At 44.3% G+C, this 19,595-nt stretch overlaps 2 protein-coding genes and 1 pseudogene across 11 annotated transcripts in view; all 3 read left to right on the forward strand.

Annotated features, from left to right (window-relative positions):
- Positions 1-4,766, forward strand: part of EFCAB3 (EF-hand calcium binding domain 3) — a 35,820-nt gene extending 31,054 nt beyond the window's left edge. The window contains exons 11-12 of the mRNA XM_078066474.1: positions 1,413-1,535; positions 4,296-4,766. Coding sequence (XP_077922600.1) covers positions 1,413-1,535; positions 4,296-4,622 — 450 coding nt within the window. The 3' untranslated portion in view covers positions 4,623-4,766. The remainder of the gene's footprint in view (positions 1-1,412; positions 1,536-4,295) is intronic.
- A 4,848-nt stretch (positions 4,767-9,614) lies between these two features.
- METTL2A (methyltransferase 2A, tRNA N3-cytidine) overlaps positions 9,615-19,595 on the forward strand; it is a 39,814-nt gene continuing 29,833 nt past the window's right edge. For 7 of the 10 annotated variants that reach the window (XR_013445148.1, XR_013445147.1, XR_013445150.1 and 4 more), the window contains exons 1-7: positions 9,615-9,768; positions 9,976-10,067; positions 11,972-12,330; positions 14,319-14,368; positions 14,658-14,718; positions 16,703-16,842; positions 18,983-19,089. Coding sequence is in view for 6 of the 10 variants with exons in the window: in XM_036116237.2 (XP_035972130.2) it covers positions 9,659-9,768; positions 9,976-10,067; positions 11,972-12,330; positions 14,319-14,368; positions 14,658-14,718; positions 16,703-16,842; positions 18,983-19,089 (919 nt within the window). In the remaining 4 variants the exon portion in view is untranslated. The other 3 variants (XR_013445149.1, XM_036116239.2, XM_078065889.1) reach the window with 3 other exon arrangements.
- Positions 13,418-14,312, forward strand: LOC118550852 (ATP synthase F(0) complex subunit C2, mitochondrial pseudogene; annotated as a pseudogene).

The raw sequence follows: 19,595 nt of genomic DNA on the forward strand, positions 1-19,595 counted from the left end.
CAGGAGGAAGGGCCCTTAGAGCTGTGGTTCTCAATCCAGGCTGCACAACAGAACCACCAAGGAGAGCTTTTAACCACCCTGTGTCCAGGCCACAACCCTATCCAATTAAATCAGATATTGAGATGGGGCTTAGGCTTTGGTGTTTTTAAAAGTTCCAACATGCAGCCAAAGCGGACAACCCACTGGCCAAGGAAGAGAAACTGAAGGTGTAGGAGAGAGGCAGGACTGGCTATGTAATTGTGGAGCCAAGGGCAAAATGGAAATGTAGGGCCCCTTGTCCAAAAATTACTAAGAATTTAAAGACTGCAACAGCAGAGCAATAAACCAAATTCAGGGCCCTTCTGGTCCTATGGGATTGCACAAGTCTCACACCCATGAAGCCAGCCATGGAACAAGGAAAATCAAAGGGAAATGGTCCAGGAGGGGAATTAATAAAGATACAGGGGGGAGACTTTGGTCTTGGAAATCAGAAAGAAACTCTCACATAGAAGAGGCAAAGAGGAAAAATCAGGCTACACAATGGAGAGAAATCCTAAGGTGGAGAGAAGACTGAAAAGAATTCATGTTAGCTAGTCCTGGAGAGGTAATCATCAGCTGAGGGAGTGTGCAGATCTGGTTTTCCAGCAGCCACTAAGAAGACAGCTATGAGGGCGCCTGGGTGGCTCAGTTGGTTAAGCGACTGCCTTCGGCTCAGGTCATGATCCTGGAGTCCCAGGATCGAGTCCTGCATCGGGCTCCCTGCTCGGCAGGGAGTCTGCTTCTCCCTCTGACCCTCCTCCCTCTCATGCTCTCTGTCTCTCATTCTCTCTCTCTCAAATAAATAAATAAAATCTTTAAAAAAAAAAAAAGAAGACAGCTATGAGATCTGTAAGAGAATTAACAGCATCTAATGAAGGAAAGTAGGGTCAAGCAGTACTAATAGCCTGGACGAGACTGGGTACTACACATTTTCAAAGAAAGCAATCCACATATTTACGTGATTTCCATCAGCATTGTTCAGCAGCCCAGGAACAGGGAAAATAGACAGCTGGTTCCCCAGTGGAAGTTTGGAAGAAATACAGGTTGTATTCCGTGGAGGGCACCTTCTTCACTTTTCAGTGCTTGCTGATGGCTTGGAAAATTTGGTGAGGATAGAGTCGGCTCTTCTCTACCCTCCATATCCATTCCATACATAAACCATCTTCTGGTCTGAGTAGGCTTCATCATTATAAAAGAGGATTCTCTAAATGCTCAGTTGCACATGGTGCTATACCGGGTGCCCCAAAACAATGGACAAGTGGCTTAGCAATAACCTTATAAATCACATACAAACCCCTTCCTCATACGACATATTCCTGTTTATTATGTCTTTGTTGTATATTTAACCCAAAATATATCACTAACCTTCTTTGTGTGTGTGTGTGTGCAAAAAGGCAGCAAATATAAAGCCTATCAACCCAGTCTCAGGCTATCCAAGTGACATCCTAGCCATTGACCAAACACTCAAGAAGAAGCAGAACTGGACAGTGACGGATGCAGCTGCTATTAAACAGCACGTGAGTATTCACTGTTGCATGCCTTCCCAGAACGCGTTGACCAGAATATTTTCTACTTCAATACTACAACCATCCCAAAGATATTTTTTCTGCTCTATGTCTTTAAAATAAGACAAGATCATTTCTCATTTTTACCCATTGTAATGACGCTTCTTGCTCTGTGATCAAATGGATTCAAATGTTAATTGTTATAATTCATCCTGCTAATCACCCATGGAACCATACCCAGCATCATTTCTGGGACCTTCGTTTGTGTCATGCTGGAAATAGCAACTAATTAAGGCAGCAAACCAGCAGTCACAGTGAGCAGGTGTACTAAGGGAATCATAATGAGTGAAAGCATCTTGATTATAGCAGCTAAAAGAAGAAGAAGAGTTTGAGTGCACTTCCTAGATGCCAGGTACGGTACTCTAGAAGTACTCTACAAGTACTCTACAGACATTAATTAATTTACCTATCACAACAGTCCTTCCGGATAGGTGCTGTTATCATTGTCATTTTACAAATATGCAAGGGAGGTTGACTTGTCTAAAGGCAGAAGTAATAGAACCAGAATTATAAACATGAGGAGCTTGGCTCTGGAATCCACACTTTTGTGCCCTGACGTCTTAGCAACTTTTGTACTCCACAGAGACAGACTGAGGTGTATGTATTTCATGCTGCCTCCCTTCTGCATTTGACACTAGTGATCAAACTCTCCTTGGCATTTTCTCCTTCCTCGGCCTTTATAAATACTACATCTTGCAGCTCTGTGTCCCTTCCTCTCGCTTCACTTTCCTGAATGTTCACCCCTTAAGTCTTGATATTTCCTTGTTTTCTAGTCCCATCCTACTGCTCTTCCCATTATATGCACTCATCCATTCATTTTTTTAGTAAATATTTATACATTATTAATAAAGTTCTAGGATTAGGGGATGCCACGGGGGGCACATAGCTCCTGCCCTCCATGATCTTGAGCTTGGAGTGAGGGTGGAAGAGAAGGAAATACGCAGTAGTAATATATGGGAATAAATGAAACTGTAGGTCGTCAGTACTGCATGCCACAGAGGAGTGGGCTCCCAACCTCTGTCTCATCATGGCACATATTCATGCTGGAGTAAATGGAGGCTGCTTATAGCCAGAGACCTCCAGTCTACAGCAGCAGCTGCCCCAAGGGCTAAGAAGCTTGAGAAGATCAGTAAGGTGGCGTACCTGTAACCCAGCAGAACATTGGGAATCTCTGTGTTAAGTGAAGGAACAACTAGGGCAAGTACTCTTCAGATGATCTCAGTCTACCCTCCTTGTTTCAGCTGCCACCTATACCCTGATTTGTCACTCGTGTAGACTTCTCTCCAGTATTTTTGACTTATCTCACTGCCTGATGAATATTTTTACCTCACTGTCTCAGCACATCAAATTCTACATGTCCAAACCAAACTCATCATCTGCATCAAACTGGCTCTTCCCTTGGGGGATTCTTCTTGACATCAGGTGTTGATACCACTATCTACCCCGTCGATGAAACTAGAAGGCGAGGAATCATCCTAATTTATATATTGTCCTCACTCCTCACATCCACCTATGACCAACTGTGGCTACTCTTGTTCTCCTGAAGATTTTTCAAATCTATCCCCTTCATCCTACCACTACTGCCTTAACTGAGGCCCTCATTCGGTCTTGCCTGGACAACACCCTCCAACCTCCTATCCCTGCCTCACAGCTGCTCCCCTCCACCCATTCTCCACGCAGCTGCTAATGATCTATTGTGAAGGTGTAGCTATATCCCTGTCCTGCTTGCAAATGAATCTTTCCCTCTCAACAATGGCAGGATTTCTCAACTATATTTTCTGCTCCACACACTGAGATTTGTCTCACTTCCATCAGAAATAGTGGCTTACAGGGGTGCCTGAGCGGCTCAGATGGTTAAGCCTCTGCCTTTGGCTCAGGTCATGATCCCAGGGTCCTGGGATCGAGCCCTGCATTGGGCTCCTGGCTCAGTGGGGAGCCTGCTTCTCCCTCTCTCTCTGCTCTCCCCCTGCTCATTCTCTCTCTCTCTCCTTCTGTATCTCTGTGTCTCAGATGAATAAATAAAATCTTAAAAAAAATAAATAAATAAAAAAGAATGCTTTAAAAAAAAGAAAGAAAGAAAGAAAAGAAGTAGCGACTTACTACAGCTTGATTTTCACTGAGAAAAGGGCTCTCTCAGCCTCACTGAGATCGAGTCTAAGGGCCCCTACAGCAGACAACATTTTGCCTGCCTTACCTGCATCATTCCTTCCCTCTCACTTTCAAAGCTCGACATTTTAGCACTACCAACATGCTTGTGCCTCCTACCAACTCCAGAGGCTTATTACCTTTGCCTCTGTTTATGCTCTCTCCTTTTCCTGCAACACCTTCCCATTACCACTGACTCCCTCAATCCGGTTAAATCCTCAAAGAACTACTCAGCATCTTCTCCCTCCCTGCCCTAGGCTGGATTGAGTGCCATCCTTGGCACTCCTTTTATCTCCAGAGACTATCTCCATCCCACATTTCCTCCTTGGTTTAGTTTATTGTGTTTTTAATATTGTCATAAATGTCTTACCTCATTATTCCCAAATCATACATTTTGATTGTCCATCAACTCCTAACTCACATGACCTCTAGAGGTTCCACCCAATGGATAAACTCGGTGATTTTCACCTAGCCTGGGAATGTAACTCTTGGGATGTCTAGAATTGTGGTTCATAAGTCAAAGATATATTAAGCTAACTACTGCAAATGTCTGTTCTCTCACTGCAGGTGAAGAGAGCTACTGATGCCTATAACTTGGGAATTGCCCTTGAGCACCGGAAAGACATGCTAAACCTCTGGCGGAAGATCCGAGGGGATCTGATTGGAATAGACACTAAAAATGAGTCCTTTTATGACACCTTTTCTACCTATACATGGTCCTGGAATGTTTGCCAAGAATTACTTTCGCCGAAGGACTTAAGGTTATATGATGCCTACATGAATAGGAATACCTTCCACAACCCTGTATTCTCTTCTTCCTCGGATATCAGTGAGTGTGACACAGAGACAGGAAGAAAAAGAAAACGGAAAGGTTTCAAAGGGTTTCGACAATGAAATTTCTACATTTTCTAAATAGCTCATTGCAAACTACTTTTTCATAGATATCAAAATTATGGTTTCTTGCTTTTGTCTAGTACATTCTTAGCAGCTGGAAATGTTGACATCTTTTGGATTCTGACCAGTAAAAAAGTTTAAGTCATAATGTGGTTTCCCTTTCCTAATTCTGAACGAGTAACTAGAGGCCATGTGGTTATCTTCCCAGCAAATGGCTGCGCTCTGCTGCCCCCACCTGGCTCAAAAGTGCCTGGGCAGAAGGAGAAAAGCTGCACGTGGGCACTTACCTCAACACAGGGATGCCCCTCTGAGCCCCTAAGGGCTCTCTCAGCAATAAGCATCTGAGTTTATGAGTTTAAGTGACATTGGGTTTTTGATTATTTGCAAAAGAGGCCAGAGGCAGCAGATGACAATGATCTTTCAGTTCCAGGGAATAATATCACCATCTCCCAGGGAATCTTGATTAAATTTGGGTGTTCCTAAGGCTCCTTAGTCACACATCATAGGGCTGACGTCTTGAATCCCTCTTAAAAATAGTTGATCTCCCCATTACACTTGTTGCTGTTGTTCTTTAGTGTATTTAATAAAGATACGCAGGGCGCCTGGGTGGCTCAGATGGTTAAGCGTCTGCCTTTGGCTCAGGTCGTGATCCCAGGGTCCTGGAATCAAGTCCCGCATCAGGCTCCCTGCTCCTTGGGAGCCTGCTTCTCTCTCTCTCTCTCTCTCTCTCTCTCTCTTTCTGTCTCTGTCTCTCATGAATAAATACATAAAATCTTAAAAAAAAAAAAAATAAAGATGCTCATGTATAACTGTATTACAAGTTTGGGAGGTGTACTTTTTTATGGTGGGAAAATACGCATAAAATTTACTATTTTAATCCTGTTTAGGGATTATCATCCATTACATTTTTTTTTCCTGTTAGAAAAAGGAAAAGAGATGTTCCATATTGATGGAGACAGTGGCTTATAATATAAAATCGTACCATGCCAGAAAAAAGTAATGATAATAGTGAAGGCTCCTAAAACTATTTAATGAAATGGAATTGAAGTAAATTTGTGTTAACCTTGAATGTTCAAAAATGTCTAAATATATTTGCCGTTCTTTACAATATTATGATGTTGAGAAAGAGAACCTTGGGGCACCTGGGTGGCTCAGTCAGTTAAGCGTCTGCCTTCAGCTCAGGTCGTGATCCCGGGGTTCTGGCACTGAGCCCCATGTCAGGCTCCCTGATCAGCGGGGAGTCTGCTTCTCCCTCTGCCTCTGCCCCTCCCCCTGTTTGTGCTTTCTCTTGCTCACTCTCTCTTGCTCACTCTGTCTCTCTCAAATAAACAAGATCTTGGGATGCCTGGGTGGCTGAGTCGTTAAGCGTCTGCCTTTGGCTCAGGTCATGATCCCAGGGTCCTGGGATCGAGCCCCGCATTGGGCTCCTTGCTCAGCAGGGAGCCTGCTTCTCCCTCTGCCTGCAGCTCCCCCTGCTTGTGCTCTCTCTCTCCCCCTCGCCGCCCTGTCAAATAAATAACTAAAATCTTTTCCAAAATAAATAAATAAAATCTTAAAAAAAAAAAAGTATCTTATACACATGACCACTCTTCCTACCCAAAAAACAAGATTTACGGTTTGACAGATTTTTTTTGGTATGGCTATGACTGTAATAGGCAATCTAAGAAATGTAATTTGGATGCCAAAATATTAAAATTCCTGGGATATTTTCTTGGATCAATGGGATAACAAGACAGAATATTTTTAAGTATATCTGTTCTGGAAAATCTAAAATGTATAGTAATACAGTCTATCAATCTGTCCCACACTGTGGTTGACAGTAGAAACTGGCATCTTGCAGATGAAATACAGTATAGCAACAGGTATTCAGCCATTCATTCAACAATTATTTATTGAGTTGCATAATGTGTGCTGGCCCGGGTTCTAGGACTTGGATATATAACAGTGAATGAACAGTAAAATGCCCTGACCTCACAGCTGAGTAATGCAGCTAATTATAGCCACTGACTCAGTACTTCCACTTCTAGAAATTATTTCTAAAGAAGTAATCATGAATATACAAATGATTTAGTTATAAAGATGATTATCATGTTGGATTTTTAATAGTAAGAAACTTAAAGTAGCCTAAATGTCCAGAAAATCATGATACAGCTCTATAAAACAATACCAGGTTCATTAAAACAATGTTAGAAAAGAACATTCAAGCAGAAGAATGATATTCACAAACTATTATCAACTTATAAAACAGGCTACAACTGCTCAGAGCCATGAGAAAACTTTACGGAGTTGTTCTAGAACCTAATTTTGATGGTAGTTGCACAAATATAGATTTTTATGAAAATGTATCAAACTGTACACTTAAGATGGATGAATTTAATTGTATGTAAACTGAACCTCAATGAAGCTGTGAAAAATAGGGAATAACGCAGTTCTGAAACTATTTTAATGTAAAGGTTACTTCTATAAGTCAATTAGAAAAAAAGCCTGGAAAGATATAAACCAAAGTGTTTAATGGATTAAATTAAGGATGGAATGGGGTGGTTTCTTTTTTTCTTTTGTCTAAATGTTCTACAATAAACACATATTTATTTTGCAATAGGAAAAAAACCACAAAGTCTGTTTAAAGTTGTTAAACCAGCATATTCAATCCTCTAGGGCTGCTGCATGTTCCGTGAAACAAATTAGGACACCCTTCCCGCACCTTTCAGTTCCAGAGCACATGCTTACACAGACCAGAATTTCCACTGATCAGAACTGAAAGAAAGGCATGAAATAATTAACTACCCATGTCCCAGGTTGACACCCAAGGCAATAATCCAGGCTGAGAGTTAACTTTTCCAGGCTTTGAACCCATGCCACCCAGCTAGAAAAGCTCTTGAGGCTCACCAGCAGAGGGACCCTTAGGTCCCCTGAAAAGTATTGCTGAAGCTACAGCCCAGTATATAGTCTGATACTACAAAGGACTCACAGCCATGTCTTCCAAATTTCTTCAGAAAAATGATTTTAGGTGCTTCAGAAGATGAAGAAAAATGAGTTGTACAGGTCAACCAAAGATAATTGTATAGAAATTAAGTTTAGGATACTTTTATCACATTTCATCAAAAGGGACCAAGTTGTTTGACATTTTCAATGACTAATTATTGGAACTAATATAATAAGTGACTTCAGGGGAAAACAGAGAGTGAGCTCTATGCAAGGAAATATGCGGTAGGACTGCTGATTAGGAGCGTTAATAGTTTTTGGTGTGGGGAGAAAAAAGCATGTGCAAGAGAGAACAAGATGCCAAGAATAAATATAAACCAACCACTATATCAAACAACTGGCCTTGAGAAAAGATAAAAATCCTTGTACTTGTTTTTTGGAAAGGAGGTTTTGTTCAAAATGTTTCAAAAGACTGTGAGAATGGCAAACATGTTTTCGAATAAAGTACAAGTTCTTTATTATCTTATTTTTTCGATTCACTCACGTATTTTTCTTTGTGATTAGGGAAGGTTTAAGGCTTGTTCCCATTTCTTTTCTGAGGAAGATACAGAATCTCTCATAGCTCCCTTCAGTTTTGCCTATGGAAAGAATGTTCAATGAAGTAAATGATCACTAGTTACCAGTGGGCTATCTAGCACTGCACCACTTAAATAACTAATTAACCGTTACCTTAACTTCTTCCAAATGGTAGTCCTTACTCGCCTGGAACTCTTCTCAACTAAACCTTATATCAACAGGATACTTTCTTCTAGATTATTTTGAGAATCAGTTTATAGTAATTATCGAAACAGAAATGTAAGGCTGAAAATGTATTACTATAACAAACTTAATGTGTTGTATTACAGTCCTGATTGTGTGAACAAGCTCGGGTATGGATAATTCCAAAAAGTAGGTGGTTATAAATTATGTAATTATAGGGGCACCTGGGTGGCTCAGTGCCTTAAGCATCTGCCTTCCGATCAGTAGGATCAAGCGGACTAGAGCTCCCTGCTCGGTGGGGAGCCTGCTTCTCCCTCTGCTGCTCCCCCTGCTTGTCTGCTCTCTGACAAAATCTTAAAAAAAAAAAACATAGTTTAAAAATTATATAATTATATAAATTAACCTCATGTTCTCAGAATTCATTCCATATCCCCCTCCCCAGAAAAACAGTATTCTTTTATTCTTTTTCATAGCTTTTCACACTACGAAAAGCCCACTACAGAAGCTGGAAAACTGCTTATTTACTCAGCCAGCTTGCTATCTTCCTCAAATTCTTCTGCCATCAGGTCTAAATGGAACTAGGCACCCTTAATTCTCAAAGTGATTCAAGATTTTTCCTGTCTTAAAACTTGAGGGAAACTGGGAAACCTGTTAGAGGACCCCAGCATAGAAAGGAGACTCAATCGTAATGTCTCCCACTTTTTTTTTAAGATTAAAAAAATATATATTCATTTGAGACAGAGAGATACAGAAAGAGAGCATGAGCAGGGAGAGAGGCAGAAGCAGGCTCCCTGCTGAGCCAGGAGCCCGATCCCAGGACCCCAGCATCATGACCTGAGCCGAAGGCAGATGCTTAACCATCTGAGCTGCCCAGGCGCCCCTTAAGATTTTATTTACTTATTTGTGAGAAAGAGAGCACGAGCACAAGCAAGAGGGAGAGCAGCAGGCAGAAGCAGGCTCCCCCCTGAGCAGGGAGCTCCATGTGGGACTCGATCCCAGGACCCTGGGATCATGACCTGAGCCGAAGGCAGACGCTTAACTCACTGAGCCACCCAGGGATCCCTATCTCCCACTTTCCTGCGGGCCTGCACCGCCACCGACCCCTTTTCCCGGGAGAGGAAAAGCCAGCTCAGAGAAATTCTGTGGGCGAGCTCTCCTTACACCGAGAGCGCTTCCCCAACTTAGGGCCCGCCCCCATAGGGCGGAGCTCCAGCTCCAACCCAGACCGGGGCTTCAGAACTGCCCCGCCCCTTCTTGCTCTTTTCCCGCCCAGACCCCGCGACTTCCGGAAGGGGGAGTGGCCCCACAGGAAGTTTTCGCGTGTCGGAAAGGTAGGCATATCCGGCTCCGGTGTCATGGCCGGCCCGTATCCTGAGCGCGCTCCGGCTGTGGTCGGCGCGAAGAGGCAGCAGTTTGGAAGCAGGTTCCTGAACGATCCGGCGCGCGTCTTCCACCATAATGCCTGGTAACTGCCCTACCCTTCGTCCGGCCTGCGGCTTGTCCTCTGTCCCGCAGCCCCGTGCGCTCTGAGAAGCCCCTGACCGCCGGCCACGAATCGCGCTGCCCTGCTCGAGGCGCTCTCCTTCCACGGGAGAGGCGCTGCGTGGCCAGCGACGCAGCCTGCCCGCAGCTGGGACGTGAGGCCCCTAAGCTGCCCGTTTGATTTTCCCAGGGACAATGTGGAGTGGTCGGAGGAGCAGGCCGCCGCAGCGGAGAGGAAAGTCCGGGAGAACAGTACCCAGCGGGTGTGCCAGGAGAAGCAAGGTGCGCCTAGGTGGGCCCTCTGGTATCAGCAGCCAGCGTACTACTAGACGCGCTCTCCCGGAGAGGCCGGAGAACCTAGACCGCCGAGAGCCTTTGTTACTGGACTGATCCCGAACTCCGGGGTAGAACGGGAGGGGAGGGGCTGAGTTAGGATGGAAAAGGGCTTCCCCCTAAAATCTTGTTAGGGCGAAGAGGGAGTTTGGGTGTTGGCTTTATTTGAGAGGGAGTAACAGTATCTTGATATATTTCCTAGGGATTAATTTTTAGTACGTCGACTAGACCCATATTAATATGACTGGCCTATGGTAACCGTTTGGTCGCGTGATCGACTTGGATGCTGTGCCTCGTCTATATGATTACCCTAGCTGAGAAAATGTCATTGAAGCTAGATTCTAGCGATCAGATTCTAAATATTGGGGGGGGGGGGAAGCTAATGACTGGTGAATTTTGTATCTTTTCCTTGTGTGATGGCCGTGAGGATTTTAGGGCTTCTGCCAAGGAAAGCTGGGTGAAGAGGAGTGCAGGTAAGTCTGGCCAAAGAAAAAGAGACCTCTTCTGGAGAGGTGGATGATTTTACTGCAAAATATCGCTAGATACTAATACTAGGACTAGCTGAGCCTATGTGCTAGATGACAATTGAAAGTAGGACTAGAAATTGGGAGAGTAGTATCCCACAGTTCACTATAACAGTAAGAAGATTCCAGTTACAAAGTATTCACCTTACATAGTTTGACAGAGACTAGATCAAAGCAAGTTAGAGTTGAAAGGGATTTTGAAAATCATATAGTCCAATATCCTCTTTTTACAGTTAAAGAAACTTGAACCACAGGACATTAAGTGCCTTACCCAGAGGTAAGCAGTTAGTTAGTAGTAGGAATGGTGGAACTAAAATCCAATTTCTTAGATTTTTTTTTTCTTTTCTACTACACTAGTCGAGGTCCTGTATTGGCAAAGAGCAGAAAACTGTAGTCTAGTACTGCCCACTGCCTTGATCACCTTAAACTATAGTGGAAACAGTCTACCCTTCTTAAGTCTCTCCTGTCCTCTCTCATCAAAACTCTTCTCATCTGAAGACATTTTTCCCTCTTGTCAGCATTTCTCCTTTCCCGCCTTTGTCCCGTTTTTAGGATCTTTTAGTAGTATTGAATTCTTTCTTTGCTCCACATTCAATAAAAAACCACAGACAGAGGAGTATATTTAAAGAAGAGCTGTATGTGTCATTAACCATTGAGTTCACATAAGGAATGACTGAAGAACCTGGGACATTTCACCTGTAAAAGAGAAGATTTAGAGGGGAAAATAACTGCCTTTAAATACAAAAGAATTGTTCTGTATGGCCCTAAGAAATAGTAGGACTTTTTGACCAGAAGACAGATTTTTTTTACTTAATGTTAGAATTTTTTTTTTCCTTAATGTTAGAATTTTCTAATTAGGTAAGAGCCACCTGAAGATGTAGGTGGAGAATTGGTAATAAGTTCCTTGGTAGAAGTTCCTCCCTAGAAGGATAAGACACAGAGGGAATTCAGGTAGGGTAGGTGGTAGGACTGCCAGATTTCCAGCTCTACTTGAGGATACTTTTAGTATAAAGTGACATTTGGTGAAGCAGGATGACATTTGACATTAGGGACACATAAAATATTGAGAGATTGAGAGTTTTCTTCTTTTTTTTTTTTTTTTTAAAGATTTTATTTATTTATTTGAGACAGAGAGAATGAGAGAGAGAGCACATGAGAAGGGGGAGGGTCAGAGGGAGAAGCAGGCTCCCTGCCGAGCAGGGAGCCCGATGCGGGACTCGATCCAGGGACTCCAGGATCATGACCTGAGCCGAAGGCAGTCGCTTAACCAACTGAGCCACCCAGGCGCCCGAGAGATTGAGAGTTTTCTTAATTCTTTAATATTTACAGTTGATTATGAAGTCAATGCCCACAAATACTGGAATGAGTTCTACAAAATCCACGAAAACAGGTTTTTCAAGGATAGACATTGGCTTTTCACTGAATTCCCAGAGTTGGCACCTAGCCTGGACCAAAATGACTTTAATGATTGGCTCTCAGAGAACAAGAGGAGTGAAGTACCTGAAGGTAGGAGCAAGGAGGACGGACCTGGTTTAAAGATAGAAGAACAGCACATGTGTTCTTCAGATAGCCTTGGACATAAAACACAGATGCCTCCTGTGGAAGGAGATGTAACTCAGAAACTCAACCGCCTGGAAATCTGTGCTGATGAGTTCCCTGGATCCTCGGCCACCTACAGAATACTCGAGGTAACCCCCCTCTGTTGTCCTGAGAGTGGGGTTAACGGGGCTGTTTTACTATACACATGGGTGGCACCGAGAGGCTGACCGCAGAAGTGATTATGTCTGAAGAAGCTGACTAGACTTGACTCTTATGTTGGCCTAGAAAACCTCCATTTTTGAACTAATGACATGTCCTAAATTCAGACCAGATAATCTGGTGGTCGTGGCAAAGAAAGAGAGATCACCTGAGGTGCTACCTGGGGACATCCTATTGCCTCTGCACATTGTAGGATCTGCTGTACCTGCCACCTGCAAGAGTCCCAAGTCACAAGACAAATTCTTTTACTTCCCTTGTAACATTAGATGGGGGTGGGGTGGGGGGAAGTCAGTCGCCATGGTGCCTGCTTCTCAGGCATGGGAGAGTTCTTGTCTTCCTAGTTTGGGTGGTGTTGCGGAGGCAAGACTACCCCCGGAAACGTGTCTAGGTGGGTACTGTAATGCAGATTTAGAAGCGGTGACTATACACTCCACTGGAAGCTGATTAGCCTTGGGGTTGAGTCCTCCAGCCTGACCTTGTTACTAGTCCCTTCCCCTCCCCAAGCAGAGGGGGACTTCTGCCTCTCTGTCTGCCTCATGGTAGTTATGAGAATGACATATATTGAGATAACGATGTAAAATGGCTAAAAACAGTGCCTGGCATGTAGCAAGCCCTTAGTAAATGGTCACTGTCTTTTTTGGGTTTGGGGATTTTTTTTATTTTGTTTTTAAGGATTTCATTTATTATTTTAGGGAGGGCGTGCATGTGAGAGCAGGGGGAGGAGCAGAGGGATAGGGAAAGGGAGGTAAGCTCTAGCAGACTCTGCACTGAGCACAGAGCCTGACGCAGAGCTCGATCCCTTGACCCCGAGATCATGACCTGAGCCGAAACCAAGAGTCAGACGCCCAACCCCAAAGGGTCACTGTTATTAGCACACCCAGCACCATGTTTAGGACAGTGTAATCCATGGTCCCCTTTTCATGAATTTTTCTGCTTAATCTGAGAAACAGGTTTCCAATAATGATATAGTGCAGTTCAGTAAGAGAATATTTCATCTGCCCTGTCTTCTCTGCACAGGAGCAGCTCTCCTGCCACAGCCCCTCATACCCTGAAAATGTACACCTGTGCAGAGTTCGTCTCCACCCCCTTCTTGGTCAGGAGCACCTCTCAGCTGTTGAACCGATCACTGCAGCGGTGCTAAAACCACCGGAGACATGACAGATGAGAGCCTCTGCAGCTTGGCAGCCCCACGTCCCCTCACCTCACTTATTACTAGCTGCAGCTTCCAAACCAGTCCCATTTCAAGGGATATCGACACAGCCAAGTTCATTGGGGCTGGGGCTGCCGCGGTCGGTGTGGCTGGCTCTGGGGCTGGAATTGGGACTATGTTTGGGAGCCTCATCACTGGTCATGCCAGGAATCCCCCCTCTCTGAAGCAACAACTCTTCTACGCCATTCTGGGCTTTGCTCTCTCAGAGGCCATGGGGCTCTTTTGGCTGATGGTGGCCTTTCTCATCCTCTTTGTCATGGGCAGGAGCTGTCTCCACCTCCCATAGGTCTTTCTCCCATGTCTCATCTGCCCTGTATGTTCCTTTTCCTATACCTCCTCAGGCAGCCTAGGGAAAGGGGTTGGCTCAGGGTTTGACAGAGGGAAGACAAATAAGTACTGTATTAATGAGAAAAAAAATATTTCATCTATAGGACCATTTGCTAAAACTCAAAAAGTAAAAGCTATCCATGCCCTTTTTTCCACACCAGCTCCCTTCTGCTGTCGAGAGCCCATGCTCTTGTCTTTTATGGCTACCTCTTTTAGACTTCCTGAGGTCAAGGTTGGGGAATGTCGTGGCTACTATTTAGCTCTGGTCACTGCACCTTCCCTACTAATACAATTAAGCAAGATTATTGTTGATTATTTATCTAGCTCTAGGGAATTGATTCCTTGAAAGTCCTGTAACTAAAAGTTCTTTTCTGTCCGCAGGTTGGTTGTGGTGTGGGAAACACAGTCTTTCCGATTTTACAAACTAACAAGTAAGTGTGTTGTAAACTTTAACTATAGGATAGCAAAGAGGAGAAAGGGGTGTGTTGTTTCTCAAAACTTACTTCAATAAACTGGTAATAATGGTTATTGGGAACCATGGGTGACAAGATGTCGATTTCTATGTTATCTTTGTCATCAGGAAAATTGGTGAGCTTCAAAACCTGTTCCACTGCCAATATATGGGACCTTTGATATTTTAAGTTTGCTACACAGGAAAGAGAACAGACATAATTCAGTTTACAGTCTTAATTGTTCTACTGTTTTTTCTGCCCATTTCAGTGATCCGGGACTTTTTGTTTACTGTTGTGATTTTTCTTCCACAGCTGTAGAACTGGTCCAGGTAAGTGCATTGGGTCCTATCTGTAATTTTCACTGATTAAAGGGGAAAGGGTCTCCTAAAAATCAAGGTCTCTAGCAAATTTCTATTATTCTTATGTGGTCTGAAAGTAAAAGACTTGCTGGAACAGCCTGAGTAGAGGAAAGAACCGAGCATGAACGTGGAACCTGTCACTGGCCAGTTGTGGAACTTTGGGCAGGTCTCCTGACCTCTCCAAACGTAGGTTTTAAGGATTAAAATGAGAAGATTGTTTCTAGTCGGGGTTCTTTGAGTTACAAGTCACAGACACACCCAGACAAACTCATTCAGTGAAAGAAGGTCATAGAACCCAAGGGCATAAAGTGTAGCCAAGGCACTCAGCCCCGAAAAGGTGGCAGATGCCAAGGCCACTTGGCTCCTGGTGAGCCGTTTCCACTCCTTCCTCTTCCTGTCACAGTACTTCCCTCAAGCTCATGGTTTCCTATCTCGCATAGCCCAGAGCCGTTTGCCCTTTGTTTTCCTCTTTACCAGTTTTCTTTAATAGGTTTGTCACATGACACCAACGTGCTTGCCCCCTTACATGTCCACCCTGTTCAGGCATTCTCAGAACCTCACCAGAATGACTTGTCCTGATTCCAAAGTCCCCAGAAAGAGTCTGGTTGACCCGGCCCAGCTGATAATCTACTTGCTGTGTTTGAATTAGCTGTGGCCAATGAGGAACAAAGTCACATTTTTGGAAAAGAGAGATACAGAAAGAGAAATTACCCTAAAATGTGTTGGTTACAGTCATGTCTAATGCTCCTAGCATAGGAGGTCTGGAATTGGCAATTCGTGTCTTTCTGGAGTGTTACTTTTATGGATGTAGACCAGGTGAATATTGAGCTTTTCTTTAGTTAATTTTATTTATTTTTTTCTTTGGTTAATTTTATGACAATAAAATATAAAGTTAAATTTTCCACATTTAATACATTTTCCTGGAGAATTCTGTGATCGGTGTAATATGCTATAGTTGGGTTGGGAGTTGTTTTAAATCATGATTTTAAATGTCAGTATGTTTTCTCTCTCTCCTGATGAGATTTTTCTTTTTGCTTGTGGTCATTTACCTTCCTGATCACTTTCCAGTCCTCAAATCTAACTTTATGCATCAGAGTAAAGAATAAAAGTAGAAGAATCAAGAACATTCCTTTTTTTTTTTTTTTCTAAGAGAGGGCGAGTGTGAGTGTGAGAGGGGGGCTGTGGGGGGCGGGGGGGCAAAGGAAGAGAGAGAGAATCCTAAGCAGGCACCGTGCCCGGCATGCAGCCCAACGCAGGGTCGATCTCACAGTGCTGAGGTAATGACCTGAGCTGAAATCAAGAGTCAGATGTTTAACTAACTGAGCCACCCAGGCGCCCCCCAACATTCATTTTATCTTTAAAAAAATTTTTTTTAATTTTTTAATTTTTTTTTTTTAATTTAAGTAAGCTCTACCCTCAACATGGGGCTTGTACTCACGACCCTGAGATCAAGAGTCACATGCTCTACCGACTGAGCCAGCCGGCACCTTCAAAACAGTCCGTTTTAAAAGTACCAGCTGGGGGGTCGCCTAGGTGGCTCAGTGGGTTAAGCGTCTGCCTTTGGCTCAGGTCACGATCCCAGGGTCCCGGGCTTGAGCTCCACGGCAGGGTCCCTGCTCAGCGGGGAGTCTGCTTCTCCTTCTCCCTCTACCCCTCTTCCCTGCTCATGCTCTCTCTCTCGCGTGCGCTCTCTCTCTCTCTCTCAAATAAATGAATAAAATCTTTAAAAAAAAAAAAAAAAAGGTTAAAAAATAAATAAATAAAAATACCAGTTGGATTCCGCAGGCTTGTCCCTGGAATTGTTGGACGTTCTTAGGCTTTGAGTAAGAAGGCGTGCATCCTGATTAGAGCGATAGCCCTCAGCAGCCGGAGCAGCGGTTACACTTAAAGCAGGATTAGCTTTCCTCCAGGCTGTGTGAACATTTTCTAACCTATGTGTCTCAACTGTCTGCAGACAAATTCAGCATACGATCCTTGTCGGTGCTTTGCCTTTGTCCACGATCTGTGTGATGAAGATATGAGTTACCCAGTGCCCGGGGAGAGCCTCGACATCATCATCCTCATATTTGTTCTTTCGGCCGTTGTTCCAGACAAGTAAGTTTTAGGTCCCCTAGCCAGTAGTGTCACAGAACAAAGCTTGGGTCAGGGACCTTGATACCAGGGTTGGACCCTAAGTAAGCAGGATGATCTGAAAGGCCGGGAAAAGCCATTCTGTCAAAGTGATACAAGTGTCTCAACCCTTTTCCTAAACATTTTTGCCTCTAAACCTCTGTCTGTTGGCTGCAGCGGTTGGTTCTTCTTCTCGGTGCTATGGTTGAGCATCCCCAGGGGATGGGAGAGCAGCGTTACTGGGTGTGGGGGGGAACCCCTGCTGATAATCGCAGCCTGCTGTTTTAGAACCCCAGCTGTTAGTACCCGCCCCCTCATTGGGCTTTTTAGTTTACTTTAAGATGTTATTTTTAAGGGACACCTGGGTGGCTCAGTCTTTTAAGCATCTGCCTTCGGCTCAGGTCATGATCCCGGGGTCCTAGGATCGAGCCCCACATCGGGCTCCCTGCTCAGCGGGGAGTCTGCTTCTCCCTCTGCCTCCCCCCTCCCCCGCCCCACCCCTGCTTGTGCTGTCTCTCTCGCTCACACTCTCTCTCAAATAAATAAAATCTTTAAAAAATAAATAAATAAATCTCTAAGATGTTATTTTTAAGTAATCTGTACGCCCAACGTAGGGCTCAAACCCACAACCCTGAGATCAAGAGCCACACGCTCTCCCAACTGAGCCAGCGAGGCGCCCCTCATTGGGCTTTTTAAATGCTTTCGGTAAACCAGGCTTATTAACAACAGAATTTATAGTGAAGCTTAACACGGGTGTTCCTTTATGTTTAAGTTCTTTGGAAAACTGCAGTACAGGGGAATTCCATAAAATCCATAAAATTCCATAAAATCCGGTTTAGGTGTCGAACCCTGCGAGATACTGGTAAGGTTCTTAGAGTGGGCAGCCAGCTGTCCTGATGAGATACTGTCCTCAGGAAGTAGCGTCAGCTAGAGACCCAGAGGAGCGAGTGATTGTCTCTGTCCCACATTTCCTTGAAGAGAGCACTGAGTCATCTGACCTGACAGGGATATTGTGAGCGTGCAGAAAGGCAGGTGCAAGACAGCCCAAAAAGCCAGGCATGGTTCTAAACATTCATAACTGCAGAAGTCTCGGGGTACCTGGTTGGTTCAGTCAGTAGACCATGTGACTCTTGATCTCAGGGTTGTGAGTTCAAGCCCCGCGTTGGGGGTAAGAGTTTGATAGATAAAATATCAGTGGAAGTTTAAATGCTACAAACTTAAAAACTGACGTGGACTGAAATAAAACACTAAAATTAAAAACTCTCGGGGCGCCTGGGTGGCTCAGTCGTTAAACGTCTGCCTTCGGCTCAGGTCATGATCCCAGGGTCCTCGGATCAAGCCCCGCATCACGCTCCCTGCTCCGCAGGAAGCCTGCTTCTCCCTCTCCCACTCCCCCTGCTTGTGTTTCCTCTCTCGCTGTGTCTCTCTCTGTCAAATAAATAAATAAAACCTTAAAAATAAATGAATTAAATTAAATTAAATTAAAAACTATCAGTATTCAAGTAGACTTTGTAGCATTGATACTTCCAAGGTTAGTACAGGCGAAACCGGCACTAAGCCTGCGTGTGGGAAGTGCAGTCAGAAGGTAAAGCGCTCTGCCAGGGGCACCCATTTGCATTCTGACTCACCGTGTAAACTGTAAGTGCTGGAGGTTTCGTCTTCATTTAACAAATGGAAAGGTACAGTCTCTGCCTTTGGAGCTCTCAGGCCTGGGGGCAGGCGGATGAGTCAGCTAACTAGTAGTCCTCACCGCAGGTTTTCAGGGCTGTGCTCCGAGAGCCCCAGAAGCACAGGACGGTGGCTTCCCCATGAGGCCATCCCAGGAGGAGTAGGAAGTAAGCCAGACGCAGAGTATTTAAGTGGAGCCCTCCGGCAGAAGCGGATTATCCTCAGGCCTCTTCCTGGTGGAGGGAGTGGGTCAAAGCCACGGTCACGAGCAGACAGCAGAAGCACCTGAGAAGCTTGGGTATGTGCTCCCGTTCTCACTGAAGCAAGAGCAGAGGAGCTGAGATGTCGGGGTTCGTTTGTCAAGGTTAGGAAGTCCACTGGCTTTTCCAGGCATGCTACAAGGAAAAGGAATCCTGTCCTTAAGGAGACCTGATCTTCATTCTGTGTTGCCCCGCAGGATGCAGAAGGCCATCAACGGGCTGAGCAGGCTTCTGAAGCCCGGAGGGATGATGCTTCTGCGAGATTATGGCCGCTATGACATGGCTCAGCTTCGGTTTAAAAAAGGTATTTTGCTACTATTACCAAAGCAACAGTTTTGCCATCAGAATAGACCTAGAAGTCAGTGAAATCAAATAGAAACTCTAGAATTGTAGCTCCATATATAAAGCTACTTAATACATGACAAGGGTGGTATGTTTTTGAAGATTTGTATAATCTAGGTATTTGGGAGATCTTTTAACCAAGACAGCAACTTTTAGAATAGCTACCTTGGTGGGGCACCTGGGTGGCTCAGTCGTTAAGCGTCTGCCTTCGGCTCAGGTCATGATCGAGCCCCGTATCGGGCTCCCTGCTCAGCAGGAAGCCTGCTTCTCCCTCTCCCATTCCCCCTGCTTGTGTTCCCTCTCTCACTGTGTCTCTCTCTGTCAAATAAATAAATAAAATCTTTAAAAAAAAAAAAAAAAGAATAGCTACCTTTGGAAAAAGATTTGATTACATAAGTAATTTTAAATGTGGCATGGCAAAAGATGCCATTAAAAATTTGAAAGACAAATAATTTCGGTGCCTAGAAC

Source organism: Halichoerus grypus, chromosome 2 (assembly GCF_964656455.1).
Source record: "Halichoerus grypus chromosome 2, mHalGry1.hap1.1, whole genome shotgun sequence".
In the NCBI taxonomy this organism is placed as follows: domain Eukaryota; kingdom Metazoa; phylum Chordata; class Mammalia; order Carnivora; family Phocidae; genus Halichoerus; species Halichoerus grypus.